The following is a 14,133-nucleotide window of genomic DNA, read 5'->3' on the forward strand; positions in this document are numbered from 1 at the left end:
TACAAGTGTCTGGAGAACCTAGAAGAGGGCACTGGATGTCCTGGAGCTGGAGTTACAGGCAGTGTGAACCACACAACCTGGGTGCTGGAACTGAACTTGCACACTAAGCCCCTGAGCCAATCTCCCCACCCCTGCCACCCAATTTTTTTTAAATAAAAAGCTTGTTTCCAGCCACAATGTGTGAGGTGAATTGTTATACCGTTCTGACTGACGCAGAGCAAGCAAGAGTTTCAGAGCAGGGAGGTCGGTGTGTGAGGGAGAAGGAGGGACAGTATGCAGCCACCCCATGTCTCACTGCTTACCTGTGTGTCCCATTAGAACGTGGACCACCTGTTGTTCCTCCACATCCCACACAACCATGGTGCCATCCTGGGTGCCCACCACCAGGAGTTTCTCCTCCAGGCTCCATGCTATGGCAGTGATGCCTGCAGACACACAGAGGTGACAGTGAGGACCTGGGCGCTCACAGCTGTGGCTTCAGCCAGAGTCTATGAGACCCCTCCATTTATAAACAGGAAACCAAGGCACAAACAGACCTAGTGGCCATCATGAAGTCACGCAGCCAGAAAGGACAGAGTCTTTAGAAGGAAGGCCTGGAATCTGCCTTCACCATGGATTTTATGTAATTAAAGACTTCTTTTTACTTTAAAGTGTGTCTGTGTCTCTGTATATGTCTCCATGTCTGAATGTGTCTGTGTGTGTATCTGTGTGTGTGTCTGTGTGTGTGTCTGTGTGTGTCTCTGTGTGTGTCTCTGTGTGTGTCTGTGTGTGTGTCTCTGTGTGTGTTTGTGTGTGTGTCTCTGTATGTGTGTGTCTCTGTGACTGTCTCTCTGTGTATGTCTGTGTGTGTGTGTGTATGTCTGTGTCTGTATTTGTGCCTGGGTCTCTGTGTGTGTGTCTCTCTGTGTGTCTCTATATGTGTGTGTGAGTGTGTGTGTGTATGTTTCTGTGAGTATGTCTGTGTATGTGTCTGTATCTGTGTGTCTGTGAGTGTTTGTGTACATCTCTGTCTGTGTGTGTCTGTGTGTCTCTGTGTGTGTCTTGGGTGTCTGTGTATGAGTGTGTGTCTTGGGTGTGTGTGTGAGTCTGTGTGTGTGTGTTTGTATATCTATATGTGTATGTGTTTGTGTGTGTTGCTGTGTGTGTATGTCCCTTGTGTGTATCTTTGTATGTCTGTGTATGTGTCTGTGTGTCTGTATCTCTGTGCATGCTTGTCTGTGTGTGTGTGTGTGTCTATGTGTGTGTTCGTGTATGTCTGTGTCTCTGTGTGTCTCTATATATGTGTGTGTGTATGTTCCTGTGTGTCTCTGGTCTCTGTGTATCTGTGTGTATGTTTGTATATGTCTGTGTGTATCTCTCCATGTATGTGTCTGTCTGTCTGTGTGTGTATGTACATGTGTAAATATATGTGTATATCAGAGGAAAACTTGCAAGAGTAAGTTATCTCCTTCTTCCTTTCCCATCACAGGCTGGGCTGGTGAGAGGCTTGTCACCAAACCTAATGATCCTAGGAACCCACATGCTGGCTGTTCCAGCAGGTTAAGAGTTCTCCCCAGTTCTCCCCACGAGCCTAGCCATCTGAGTTCCATCCCAGGACCATTTAAAGGCAGAAGACGACCTGCTCTGCCATGTCATCCTCAGTGTCATAGTCTGTAATACGTGTACACACACATGTGTACACATGCACAGATATGCACACATACACATGCACAGACATGGGCATATGCATACACACACACACACACACACAGAGGAGGAGGAGGGGAGGAAAATGGAGATTAGGCAAACAGTCTCATCTAGGTAGATTTTGGTTAAAATATTCCTGAGCCCGAGAAGTACCCAGTTAGCCTCAGATAACACCAGCCCATGACCGAGAGGGATGGCTTCGTGCAGCTAAGCATGTGGACCAGGGTTTGGATCCCCAGAACCCATGTTAATACAGCAGAGCAGAGGTCCCTGGAATGTAGCTAGAAGCTGTATTGTTGAGTTTGGGCTTCATGGCATGTACATCGTATGCATGTATAGGCAGGTAGGAGCCACCTATAATAAGGAACAGAGTAACTGAGAAAGAATCTATGGGGGACCGAAAGGACCCCTGTGCCAAAACCAAGCAGGCAGTCACCAGACAGACCTTCACATAAAGATAAAATGAATGAGTTTTTAAAAGAAAAGAGAAACTCGGCATGCAGAAACCAGACTTTTCTGAATGCCTTCGAGTCCTTTCTTTCTTCATGCCTCAGTTTCCCCAGATGTGAAGGGTTGATTGGTGGGGACTGTTAAGTCATGATTGGCCCAGCTATACAGACAACCTTACTTTATTTCTTTGTTTTTCCTTTTTCTTCTCATGTACTCAAAGTTACTGTGTGATCTTGGAAACATTAACTCCCATTTTACTCCCATGTAAACAAGTCAGGAAGCGGAAGCCCACGTTGGGCAGAGCCTCCTCAATTGCTGACTAGAGGAAGTCCGCAAAGCACAGACGCATCTGTGTCCTAGACGTGATGGAAAGCCCTGTGTCTAAAAAGGTGTTTTTATCTGAGCAAATAGTTACCCACACAACCTCCAGAACAGAGAGAAAGAGAGACAGAGACAGAAATTATACCAATGCTCACAGGAGGAGAATATTTTCTCACAGTCTTACAGTTGGAGATGCCTTAGTACTAGTTCAATGACGTAAGAGTAGAAACAAGTTCTTCTAGGTGATGCCCCTAAAAGGAAGAGGCCTGCTGTCCATCCCTCTCTCCCCTTCTTCCTGGTTTGAATGTTACCAAGACAGTAAGGGCTACAGCAGTCATCATTGGCCAGTAAGATTCACAGTGAAAGTAGACAGGGCAACTAGACTCCAAGAGTCCTGGGCCCGTGGCACCATAGGGAAGATGAAGTTTCTCTTTCTTGCTGGCCCCCCTCAGACTCCCCTCGACGGTAGCACCCTTAGCACTGTGCAGCTGCTGAGTCATTTCCTCTCTGGCTTCTGAGCAGTCACATTTTCTACTGTGGAGAGAAGCTGCCTGGGGCATGGGATAGCCAGAGCTGGAGCCTGGAGCCTTGTGAGTGTGTGGGTCTCACGATCAGTGAGATAACGCTGTGGAAGAAGGAAAGGAGGGAGGAGGACGGGCCCGTGGGGAGGTGGAGAGACAAAGCTCACAGTGTGCAGACTTAGCTCGAAGCAGTTCCAGGGTCAGTTGCTAAGCAGCTGTGAGTAATGAGAGGAGGGGGCAGGGCGGGGACTTGCCTAGTAAGGGACATGTGGAGTGTAGACAGTCATCATGGAAGAGCAGGCACAGGGTGGCTACAGAGATGGCTAAGTGGCTAAGAGCATTTGCTTTTCCAGAGAACCTGGGTTCAGTTCTCCACACCCACATCAGGCTGTTCACAACTGTCCGTGACTCAGCTCCAGGGGATCTGACAGGCTGATGACCTCTGTGGGGGCCCCCATACATGTGTAGTGCACACACAGAGAAGAAAGAGACAGAGAGACAGAGAGACAGAGAAAGACAGAGACAGACAGAGAGAGACAGAGAGACAGAGAAAGACAGAGACAGAGACAGAGAGAGACAGAGAGAGACAAAGAGAGAAAGAGAGAGACAGAGAAAGACAGAGACAGAGACAGAGAGAGACAGACAGAGAGAGACAGAGAAAGAGAGTCAGAGAAAGACAGAGACAGAGACAGAGAGAGACAGAGACAGAGAGAGACAGAGAAAGAGAGTCAGAGAAAGACAGAGACGGAGACAGAGAGAGACAGAGACAGAGAGAGACAGAGAAAGAGAGAGAAAGACAGAGATGGAGACAGAGAGAGAAAGAGAGAGAGACAGAGAGACAGAGAAAGACAGAGACAGAGAGACAGACAGATAGACAGAGACAGAGTGAGAAACAGAGACAGACATAGACTCAGAGATAGAGACAGACAGAGATGGAGAGAAAAATTTAAAAAGAAAATGTCTTTTAAAAACAATAGCTGGGGGGGGTTGGGGATTTTAGCTCAGCGGTAGAGCGCTTGCCTAGCGAGCGCAAGGCCCTGGGTTCGGTCCCCAGCTCCGAAAAAAAGAAAAAAGAAGAAAAAAAAAAAAAAAAACAATAGCTGGGGGTTGGGGATTTAGCTCAGTGGTAGAGCGCTTGCCTAGCAAGCGCAAGGCCCTGGGTTCGGTCCCCAGCTCCAAAAAAAAGAAAAGGAAAAAAAAATGATAGCTATCAGGCATGGGGTAGATAACGAGTGAAAGACTGGCTGGAGGGAAGGAACGATAGATGGGTGAGTGGATGAATGGATGTGTGAATCAATGATTTGGTGAACAAATACACCAATAGATGGATGAGTGGGTGTGGGGGGATAAGTGGATGAATAGACTTAGGGAAGTTTGGTGGATGGTGAGCGTGAGTGGATCGATGGATAAAGTTAGGGGGCGGATGAGCGGATTGTTTGTGGATAGGCAGGTGATAGGTGGAAAGTAGACAGATGTGTATTGGTGGGGGTAGGCAGTGGGTGAGTTGCACAGAAGGGAACGTACGGTGACAAAACTATGTCAGAACTTAATTAAGTCCTATGGAACTCTGTGGCCAGCAACTCTCTGGGACAAAACCTCAGAGGCAGGAGTCTGCCAGCCCCAGGCTCACTAACAGTATTTACAGCAGCAAGCTACAGTCCCAGGAGACACAGAAAGCCTAGTCAGCATGAGATGGCAAGGGAAGGTCCCAGTGGCACTTTGGGTCAGTCCTCCTGCCTTGCAGAGGGGAGCCCCAGAGAGCAGCCCAAATACCTGGCACCTAGGCTCCTGATTACGCAGTGAGCTGGTGTGGGTTTTGTGATGTTGGGGACACTCACCTTTGTGACACCCAGTGAGAGTGGCTCGAAGAGGTCCACCAGGTGGCTGCAGGAATCCTGCCAGGGGCACCAGCATTGGGTAGGGGCAGGCACGGAACCAGCTCTGGGCTTGTTGGCACAGCTGTCCAATCATTGCTGGATGAGACGTAGCGAAGAAAAGTAGTCTGGCCAGGAGTTCGGTGTATAGGATGCTCTTCTCTGCAACAAAATGAGGTGTCACCCACCTGGCTGAACCTTGCCACTCCAATGAGACCCAACTTTCACAGGGCTGTGGAAGAGAAGAGAAGCTGGGAGCCCTCAGCCCAGGCCCTGCCATCCCTCCTGTGTCTATCCATCCCCCTGCCTCCATGGCAGAGGATAGCTGCTAGGACTCTGTTGACCATGTCTCTTTGCCTGAAGCTCTTCCTCAAGCCAGCCACTCTTCTCCAAGGGGTACCTTTGGATCAGCCTTGACTCTTGGGATCAAGAGAACCTCTCACTTCAGCTCCTCAAGTAGCTGAGATCAAGGTTCATGGTTGATGGTTGGGTTCAAGATGGCTGGAAAGTGGGCAGAGGATGGGAGGAGGGACAAATCTGATGGCTGAAGGGAGCTGCAAGGACAGACTGGCAAATGTGTGGGGAAGACTGGGAAGGTAAATACATGGACAGGTGAAAGAAGAAAGGAAGAGAGAAAGAGAGTGGGAGGCTCAGTGGATAGGTAAGCTGTGTCCAGCTTCCAAATGCCACCTCTGCCAAAGTCCACGACTCCAGGCAAGTACTACCACCCCAAGCTGCTGTTTGACCTCATCCCTGAAGCCCATCTGGCATCCCTCTGCCCCTCTCTGCTCATGAGCCAGGAATAAGCATATCTGCTGGGCCGTCAATGTATCATCCCCCAATGCACAGCACAGCACAGCAAGATGGCCACAGTGGGCACTTCTGTTCAAGCCTGGTGTCCAGTCTCTCAGGAGCCTCAGACAGTAGGATTAAGAGTTCAAAGCCGGGCTGGAGAGATGGCTCAGTGGTTAAGAGCACCAACTGCTCTTCCCGAGGTCCTGAGTTCAAATCCTGGCAACCACATGGTGGCTCACAACCATCTGTAATGAGATCTGATGCCCTCCTCTGGTGTGTCTGAAGACAGCTACAGTTTACTCATATATAATAAATAAATAAAATATTAAAAAAAAAAAGAGTTCAAAGCCAGGTCGACAGCATGAGCCTGACTGAAAAGGAGCAGAGGCTAGAGCTCGCCCTCAGTGGATAAACATGATTGCTGTCAAGCCTGGTGACCTGGGTTCAATACCCAGGACCCACAAGATATAAAGAGAGAGCCAACTCCTTCAGACTGTCCTCCAACTTTCACACACAAGTGACTGACCACACACACACACACACACACACACACACACACACACACACACACACACACACAAAGCATTTTTTTATGTGGAGAAAATTCTCAGTGGTTAAGAGCATGCACCCACATCAGGTGATTCACAATCGCCTGTAACTCAAACTCCAGGGATCCAATTCCCTTATCCTGCACGGATGCCTAAATAAATAAATAAATAAATAAGGCTCAGAACCGGCTCCCTGAAAGCTACACTGTGGCTTGCAGGGCGGCCATGCTCGAGGAGAAATGCACCAGGAACGTGCGCTGCCTACGACGCCCTCTGGTGGTGATATTTGTTACCACACTCCATCTGCTGCCAGGTTGTAAATTAAGGAGCTTTTGCAAAGTCCTTGCTGGTGGTATATTGTGGGGGATGGCTCAGTAGGTAGCGTGCTCCCCCAACATGCATAAATCCTTGGGCTCTATCCCCAGCACCACGTAAAGCAAACATAGTAGTACATCCCTGTCGTCCCAGCACTCGGGAGGTGGTAGCAAGTGGATCCGGAGTTCAAAGTCATTCTTCAGTACATGAAGAGTTCAAGATCACCCTGGGACACACGAGACTGTGTCTCAGACAATTTACAGGAAGTATGTAGAGCCTTCAAATTCAAGGAGGGAGCCCAAAAGCAGCCTAAGAGGAAGGAGCCTGGACCTGGGGAGGGAGATAGGGAATAAAGGTTTCATGGGGAAACTGTCTTCGAGGGTGATAATGGAGTTGCACAGCTATGGAGTGGACCTAATGCTACAGAATGCAGAGGTGGCTCTGTTGGTAAGTGCTGGCCTTACAAGCATCGGGATTTAAGTTTGATCTTCAGAACCCAGGTAAAAGCCAGCTTTCTAATTAGTGTGCACTGTAACCTGGGAGGCAGAGACAGAGGCAGGGACAGACAAATCCCTGGCACTCCATGGCCATCAAAGACACACCTGACACACAGACACACACCACACACACCTATCAGACACACATACCAGACACACCCATCAGACAACATACACTAGACACATATACCACACACATACAGATACACACCACACACACTATACACACATACACTACACATAAGACATAACCATCTCACACACATACACACACACACACCTATCAGATACACACACCAGACATACACATCAAACACATCACACATACACACCAGACACACCCATTATATAACATACAGTAGACACATACACCACCCACACCACACACATACACATACACATACACACCACACACACTACACACACAAGACATACCCATCAGACACACACACACAATACACACACCAGACACACTACACACACAGACACACCACATACACATCAGACAAATACAGGGGACAAGGATACCCACAGGACATGCCTACCTGACACACTCACACCTATCTGACACACCCATAGAACACAGCCAGAGGTATGGTTTACCAAACTCTAAGATTACAATTTATCTTTGAAGTTTTTGAAGGTTTAACTCTTTACATTTCATTTCATCTTGTTTTCTCTTTGTGTGCATGTATGTGTGCAGTCGATGGAGAACCTGTGGGAATCTATTCTCTCTTCCCAGCACGTGGGTGGCAGGACTGAACTCGGGTCCCCAGGCTGGCCACAAGATCCTTTAGGTCATGATCCATGTACTGTTTCAGATCGAGGCTCTCCTTGAGCCTGTCCTCAGCTAGTCTGGGATCTGCCTACTGTATCCCCGAGTTTGCACTCTGACATGCACCTGGGATTGCAGGCCCATGCTGCTGCACTGAGCTCTTAAGTGGAGCTAGGGATTTGAACTCAAGTACTCACGCTTGTACAGAGAACACTTTACTAACGAGCTATGACCCAGAACCTATCTTTTCCGGGTTTGTTTAATTTTTCTTTTCCTCCTTCCCTCCCTCCCGCCCTCTCGCCCTCCTTCCTTGTCTTCTGTCTTATGTCTTACGTAGCTGAGGCAGACCTTGAACACCCAATATTCCCTCACACAGCCTGTCACCCGTTGAGTCAGGTGAGCGGCTAGGCTGTTTCTCTGGGAGCCGTCAATGTTGGGGCTCTAGCCTGGGACTACAGCACCAAGCTCGGTCTCTGCTCCCCATCCCAAATTTACTTTCAAATAAAATCTTGGGGCAGAGGAGATGGCTTCACCGACAAAGGTGATTGCCATTAACCAGTGTTGTGGTTTGCCCTGGAGTTATCTGTATGTTGATGCTAATTCCACTGTAGTGGCTGCCTAGTCCGATACTCAGGACTCACGTGACTTCACCAGAACCTTCTCCCCATTGAATTTGTAAAATGCAGGTGAGGGCAGGTACAGGATAGAAAGAGGCGTGTCATTGGAGGAGAAGGAAGGATGGGCGGGGAGGGGGAGTTTGAAGGAAGGGGAGGAGACTGAAATGGAAAGATGAAGAGGCAGGAGAGAGAGGAGAGAGAGGAGGGAGAGAGGGAGAGAGGAGAGGGGGGGGCGTGGCAGGACAATATGGCAGGTGGTGTTAAGATTCCATGCCTTTACAGGTTGTTATGAATGTTCTTAAGGGATGGGTGTGTACTGGGCTTTGTATGTTTAGGTGGGCAATTAAATCTTATCGATTGGATCAGAGGTTATTGTGTTGTGTGTTCTTTCATGTGTAGATTTAAGTGTAAGAGAGTGTCCAGCGGCTGGTCTGGGCCGCCACAGAGTTGGGATGTGTGTTTCTGGCATGGAAACCTGCCTTGGGAACTGGATAGGTAGAGAGATTGCTGCCAGGCTCAGAGAGAGGCCTTCAGCAGTGTGATATGGGATGCAGCAGCGCGGGTGGGAGGCTTTGCTGACTGAGAATTAAGATATCCAGCAGGTATCTTGGGGCACTGAAGTGCCAGACCTAGCGGGATAAGAGACAGCCTTTTATTTTTTATATTTTTAGAACAACAAACCAGGGCTACATGATAGGGAGAAATGAATCCTTGTCCTCTGATCTCCTCCACACGTGTGCATGCACATACTCCCATAGAATAAAAATATAAATGCACTTAAGTAGATAAAAAAAATAACATGTGAAACAGGATGCACCAACTGACTAACCTGAGAGACCCTCAAGCCTGAAGAAGGGGTAGTTTTCATAAAGCTGCACATGGTGGCTACACCTGTTACCACAACCGAGGCAGGAAGATTGTGGCTTTGAGGCCAAATTGAGTTACATAGTAAGAATCTGTCTTGAGGGAATGTACTGGCTGGTGTTGTGTGTCAACTTGACACAAGCTGGAGTTATCAAAGAGAAAGGAGCCTCAGTTGAGTAAATGCCTCCTTGAGGTCCAGCTGTAAGGCATTTTCTCAACTAGTGATCATGGAGGGAGGGCCCAGCCCATTGTGGGTGGAGCCGTCCCTGGGCTGGTGGTCTTGGGTTCTATAAGAAAGCAAGCTGAGCAAGCCAGGGGAAGCAAGGCAGCAAGTAACATCCCTCCATGACCTCTGCATCAGCTCCTGCTTCCTGACCTGCTTAACTTCCAGTCTGACTTCTTTTGGTGATGAACAGCAATGTGGAAGTAAGCTGAATAAACCCTTTCCTCCCCACCTTGCTTCTGGGTCATGATGTTTCGTGCAGGAATAGAAACGCTGACTAAGACAAGGAAGGAAAGACAATCTTCAAAGAGCATGTGCTTTTCTCCTTTGTGTGTGTGCACATGTGTGTGTACATATATGTGGTTTGTTCAAGCAGGGTCTCACACCATAACTCATGCTATGTAATCCAGGCTAGCACTGAATTTGGAATAGTTCTCTGGCCTCAGGTTCCTGAGTTCTGGGGAAGCAGGTGCATTGCCCCATCTGCCTACAGTGATTATTCTGTGTGTGTTCTATGCATATGTGCACTGCCATATGCATGCTCCATGTGTGCATGTTTGCATGCTCCTGTGTGTGCATGCTTATCTGCATATGATCATGTGTGCATGTTTGCATGCCTGTGTATGCATGCTTATGTGTTTCTTATGTATGTGCATGTTCAAGTATGCATTCACATGCCTGTATGTATACATGCTCATGTGTTCATATTTGCATACTCATATGTGTGTATGCTCACGTGTGTGCATGCATGTGAGTGATCACTGTCAGGTGTCTTTTTCATCCACTCTCCACTTTGGTATGAGGGTCTCACTGACCTCAGAGGTCACGAGTTCAGCTGGACTAACTGGCCGGCAGATCCTCTGATCTTCCTGCCTCCGCCCCACATCAAGCACGGGAGATGTGCAGCACCACAATGGCTTCTTCTGTGCATGCTGGGGATATCTAAGGGCAAGTCAGCCCACTCCCATGGCAAGCACTTTGCTAACTGAGCCATCTTTTCAACCCCTGCAGTTCTCCTTTTTTCCTGGATTTCGTCAGTTAAAAATCCTTTGGGAGGCAGAGGAGGTGATCTTTGTGAGTTCAAGGCCAGCCTAGTCTACAGAGTGAGTTCCGGGACAGCCAGGGCTACACAGAGAAACCCTGTCTTGAGAAACAAACAACAAAAACAAAATTCATGGGACCGATTTTGTCTCCTGTTATTAAGTCTGGACACAATTTCCCTCATAACCTGAAATATTTCCTGTCTGAACCTGTCTAAAGAAAAACTCGGGTCCAGAGGGAGGAACAATATTGGTTTTTCAGGTTTTGTTCCAAAGTTCTTCCTGGCTGCATTCCAAATTCTACAAGTTAGTTTTGAAAGAGGCATCGTGGGGTTAGACAAGAAAGTGACATAATGGATGGAGACAGACACATATAGATGTGTGAATGGGTGGATAGATTTGTGAATGGAAGGCTGGGGGATCAATGGGTAGATGGGTAGATGGATAGACAGGTGGATGAATGGGTGGATGGGCAGATGGACCAGTGATTGACGGATGTGTAGGTTGGTGAAAGGTCAACTTGCAGTCAGGGAAGAATGTGTCTCTGGAGACCAGTGAACAACATAGCCTGTCAGGCTGGGACACTCACCCAGACCCCGGAGCTCCACAGCAGGGCGGCACAGCTGGATGGCTTCTCTGACCAGATAGACCTCAGGAGAGTCCATGTGAGGGGCACACATGTCAAAATCATCCAGCAGGTCCTCAATGCCCCCAGAGATGCCCCGGCAGGAGATCCAACTCATGTTCCCTGTGGAGAACAAGGAGTGGATCATTCTGAGAGCTAGAGAGTGGCCATCCTGTCTTTCTAGGCTCATAAACTCAGTATTTCTGGTGCTGAAGCTGATGAGTCTCTGTGGTGGGCACTGAGCTGTGGTCGATGCAACATGGAGCCATGACCAGGACTCCACTCCAGATACTGCCAGCAGCCTCTGCCTGCAGTGTGACTCTCAGAAATGTGTCCCAGATTTGTCAAGTGTCTCCTGAGTAAGAATGTCTGTTGTTTGAAAATCACAGGTATGGGCAGTGGGTGGCAAAACAGATGGGTGGAACAGGTACTTAGATAGACTGAGGGGTGGGCAGGTTAATGAGTAGATGAATGGACAGAAAGTTGCCTAAGTGGACAAATGGACGAGAGACAGATGAGTGGAGGATGGATGGGCGGAGGTTGGTACTGAAGGGAAAACTACAGAGTTAAGCCAGTAAAGTTGTGGCAGATAGATGAAAGGATAGATAAACGGACATATGGATGAATGGATGGATAAGTGGACAGATGGACGGACGGATGGATGGATGGGTGAGTGGACAGATGGATGGATGGGCAGACAGATGGACAGACAGATGGATGAGTGGATGGATGGATGAGTGGATAGACAGATTGATGGATGAATTGATGGATGGATGATGGATGAGTGGATGGACAGACAGATGGATGGACGGACGGACGGATGGATAGGTAGGTGAAGCCTCTAAGGCCCTCATGATCTTTGTCATGGCCCCCTTACCCAGCACCTCCTGCTTTAACTCCTCCAAGCAGCCTGCATGCAGCAGATGGAAGGGCAGTTCGGTCAGCTTCCTCCAGTTGGCCACTGTGCCTGAGAACCACAGTGGCTGTGGGGCCACCTGGTGGAGGTGAGAAGTGGCGTTAGCTTGGGCTTGAATTCAAGTGCTTCCTTCATGCCCCAAACACTGGCCAAGGTGGCACCAGATGGTGCTGGAGGAGACAGGGACATAGCAGCAAACAGAGATACCCATCATCTCCGACAGAAGAAGGGACCTGGGGCTTGAGCAATTCAAGGATGAGGCATGTAGGGATATGGGAAAGTTCTGCTGAAGGTGGGACATTGGAGCTGGGCCTCCAAGTCTGTCTGCTAAAATACCTCAGAGCAATGGCATTGCCGGGCACTGTGGTGCTCACCTGCAGTCCCCCAGCCTCAGGAGGCAGACACAGGAGGATTGCTTTCGCTTAAGTTCTAGGCCAACATAGAAAGAAGAGACTCCCATCTCCAAAACAAAAACAAACACACACAACAATAACAAAAACAAAGACGCAGTGATAGACAAAGACCTGGAGCTTAGCACAATGAGCTTAGGCAGACCCTCAGGGAGACTCAGACAGGGCAGCAGATGAGCCTTGGTAGACAGGCTAACCAGCTCAAACTGGAGATGGAGGCACTGGGGAGCTATAGGGGTATCAAAGGAGAGGCTTGGCCAGACTGCGTTCTAGAACTGTTCCTTGTGTAAACAGGGTGAAGTGAAGCAGGGTGTCCCAGGCTAGGAGAGCAGAGAGGAAATCCTGAAGGCTGTCAAAGACAGAGGTGGCTGAGCTGACCTGAGCTCCGAGCTGGGGACATGGGAACAGCATCCTCAGTGTCCATAACACGGAGGCCCACAGGGAAAGGACCAGGAAGAACTGTATGCAAGACTGGTCGGAGTGGGTCTCCCCGAGTATGGGAGTGTTGTTCTTTGCTCACTTCTGTGTGTACCCCAGTCATCATAATGTACCTATGTGTGTGTGTGTGGTACACACATGTGCGTGAGCAGTACAGACAGTTCTTCCTCAGTTGCTCTCCATGTGCCTTTCCAAGACAGGCTGACTCTGAATCACACCAACTGTGCTAGACAGACTGGCCATCAAGTCCCAGAGAGTCACCAAATACCCCATGATGGGCTTTTGGTCTAGGTTAGTTTTGTCTTATGAGTCATAGTCTTGCCACTATGCAGCCCTGGAACTCACTTTATAGATCAGGCTGGACTTGAACTCATAGAGATTCGCCTACCTTTGCCTCCTGAGTGCTGGGATTAAAGGTGTGACTCCTACCGTGCCTGATCGTTTCTGCCCTTTTTTGGGTTTACTTTATGTATATGGGTGTTTTGCCTGCATGTATATCTGTGTGCCATATAGGTACCAAGCCCACGGACGCCAGAAGAGGGTGTTGGATGCTTTGGTACTGGACTTACAGATGTGAGCAGCCATTTTGTGTGTGTGTGCTGGAAACCAAACTGGTATTCTCTGCTCTCTCTAGCCCCTGGCTTTTTAATGCGGATTCACGTGTTCAGCCAAGGCGTAAGTCTTCATCTAAAGCAGAGTCACAGCCCCCTGCTGAGATTCAGCTCAGATGTCGCCTGCTAAGAGCAGGGAGGCCGCTTCTTCCTGGCTCAGCAGCTGACAGTGGAAGGTGGAGCGTTTTCAACCAGCCCGGTGTTGACTGACATTTTCATTTTGTCCTCATCAATGGCGCACGTCCCGTAAATACTTAGTGCAAAACAGCACCCGTGTGTCTACTGAGACCTGCACCCAGAACTGCTTTTCAGGGCTGAGGGGTTGCCCGTGAGAGGGAACCAAAGGGGATTCAGAGGGTGTTTTGTGTGGAAAAGAGGGGAAAGGACAGTTATGGCGAAATGTGGCTCTGAGAGTGGAGTGGCCAGTGGCCTCACCTTGCGGTCCAGGTTCAGGGGCTTCCCCACTAGTGGCAGGGTGATAAGTTTCTTGATCCCCTGGCTCCAGGCTCCAGAGAAGAATTCAGCTAGCACACCATGCCTCTTGGCTCTCTCAGGCCCAGACAGATATCGAACTTGAATCACCTGGGACAGCTGTCTGTGGAGAAAG

At 48.9% G+C, this 14,133-nt stretch overlaps 1 protein-coding gene across 5 annotated transcripts in view; it reads right to left on the minus strand.

Moving 5' to 3' along the window:
* Nwd1 (NACHT and WD repeat domain containing 1) overlaps positions 1-14,133 on the minus strand; it is a 73,454-nt gene that overhangs the window by 25,802 nt on the left and 33,519 nt on the right. For all 5 annotated transcript variants that reach the window (XM_063275922.1, XM_039094986.2, XM_039094985.2 and 2 more), the window contains 5 exons: positions 13,962-14,121; positions 12,029-12,146; positions 11,116-11,274; positions 4,817-5,014; positions 303-425 (listed from right to left, as the gene is read on the minus strand). In XM_063275922.1, coding sequence (XP_063131992.1) covers positions 303-425; positions 4,817-5,014; positions 11,116-11,274; positions 12,029-12,146; positions 13,962-14,121 — 758 coding nt within the window. The remainder of the gene's footprint in view (positions 1-302; positions 426-4,816; positions 5,015-11,115; positions 11,275-12,028; positions 12,147-13,961; positions 14,122-14,133) is intronic.

This window comes from Rattus norvegicus, chromosome 16 (genome assembly GCF_036323735.1).
Source record: "Rattus norvegicus strain BN/NHsdMcwi chromosome 16, GRCr8, whole genome shotgun sequence".
Lineage (NCBI taxonomy): Eukaryota > Metazoa > Chordata > Mammalia > Rodentia > Muridae > Rattus > Rattus norvegicus.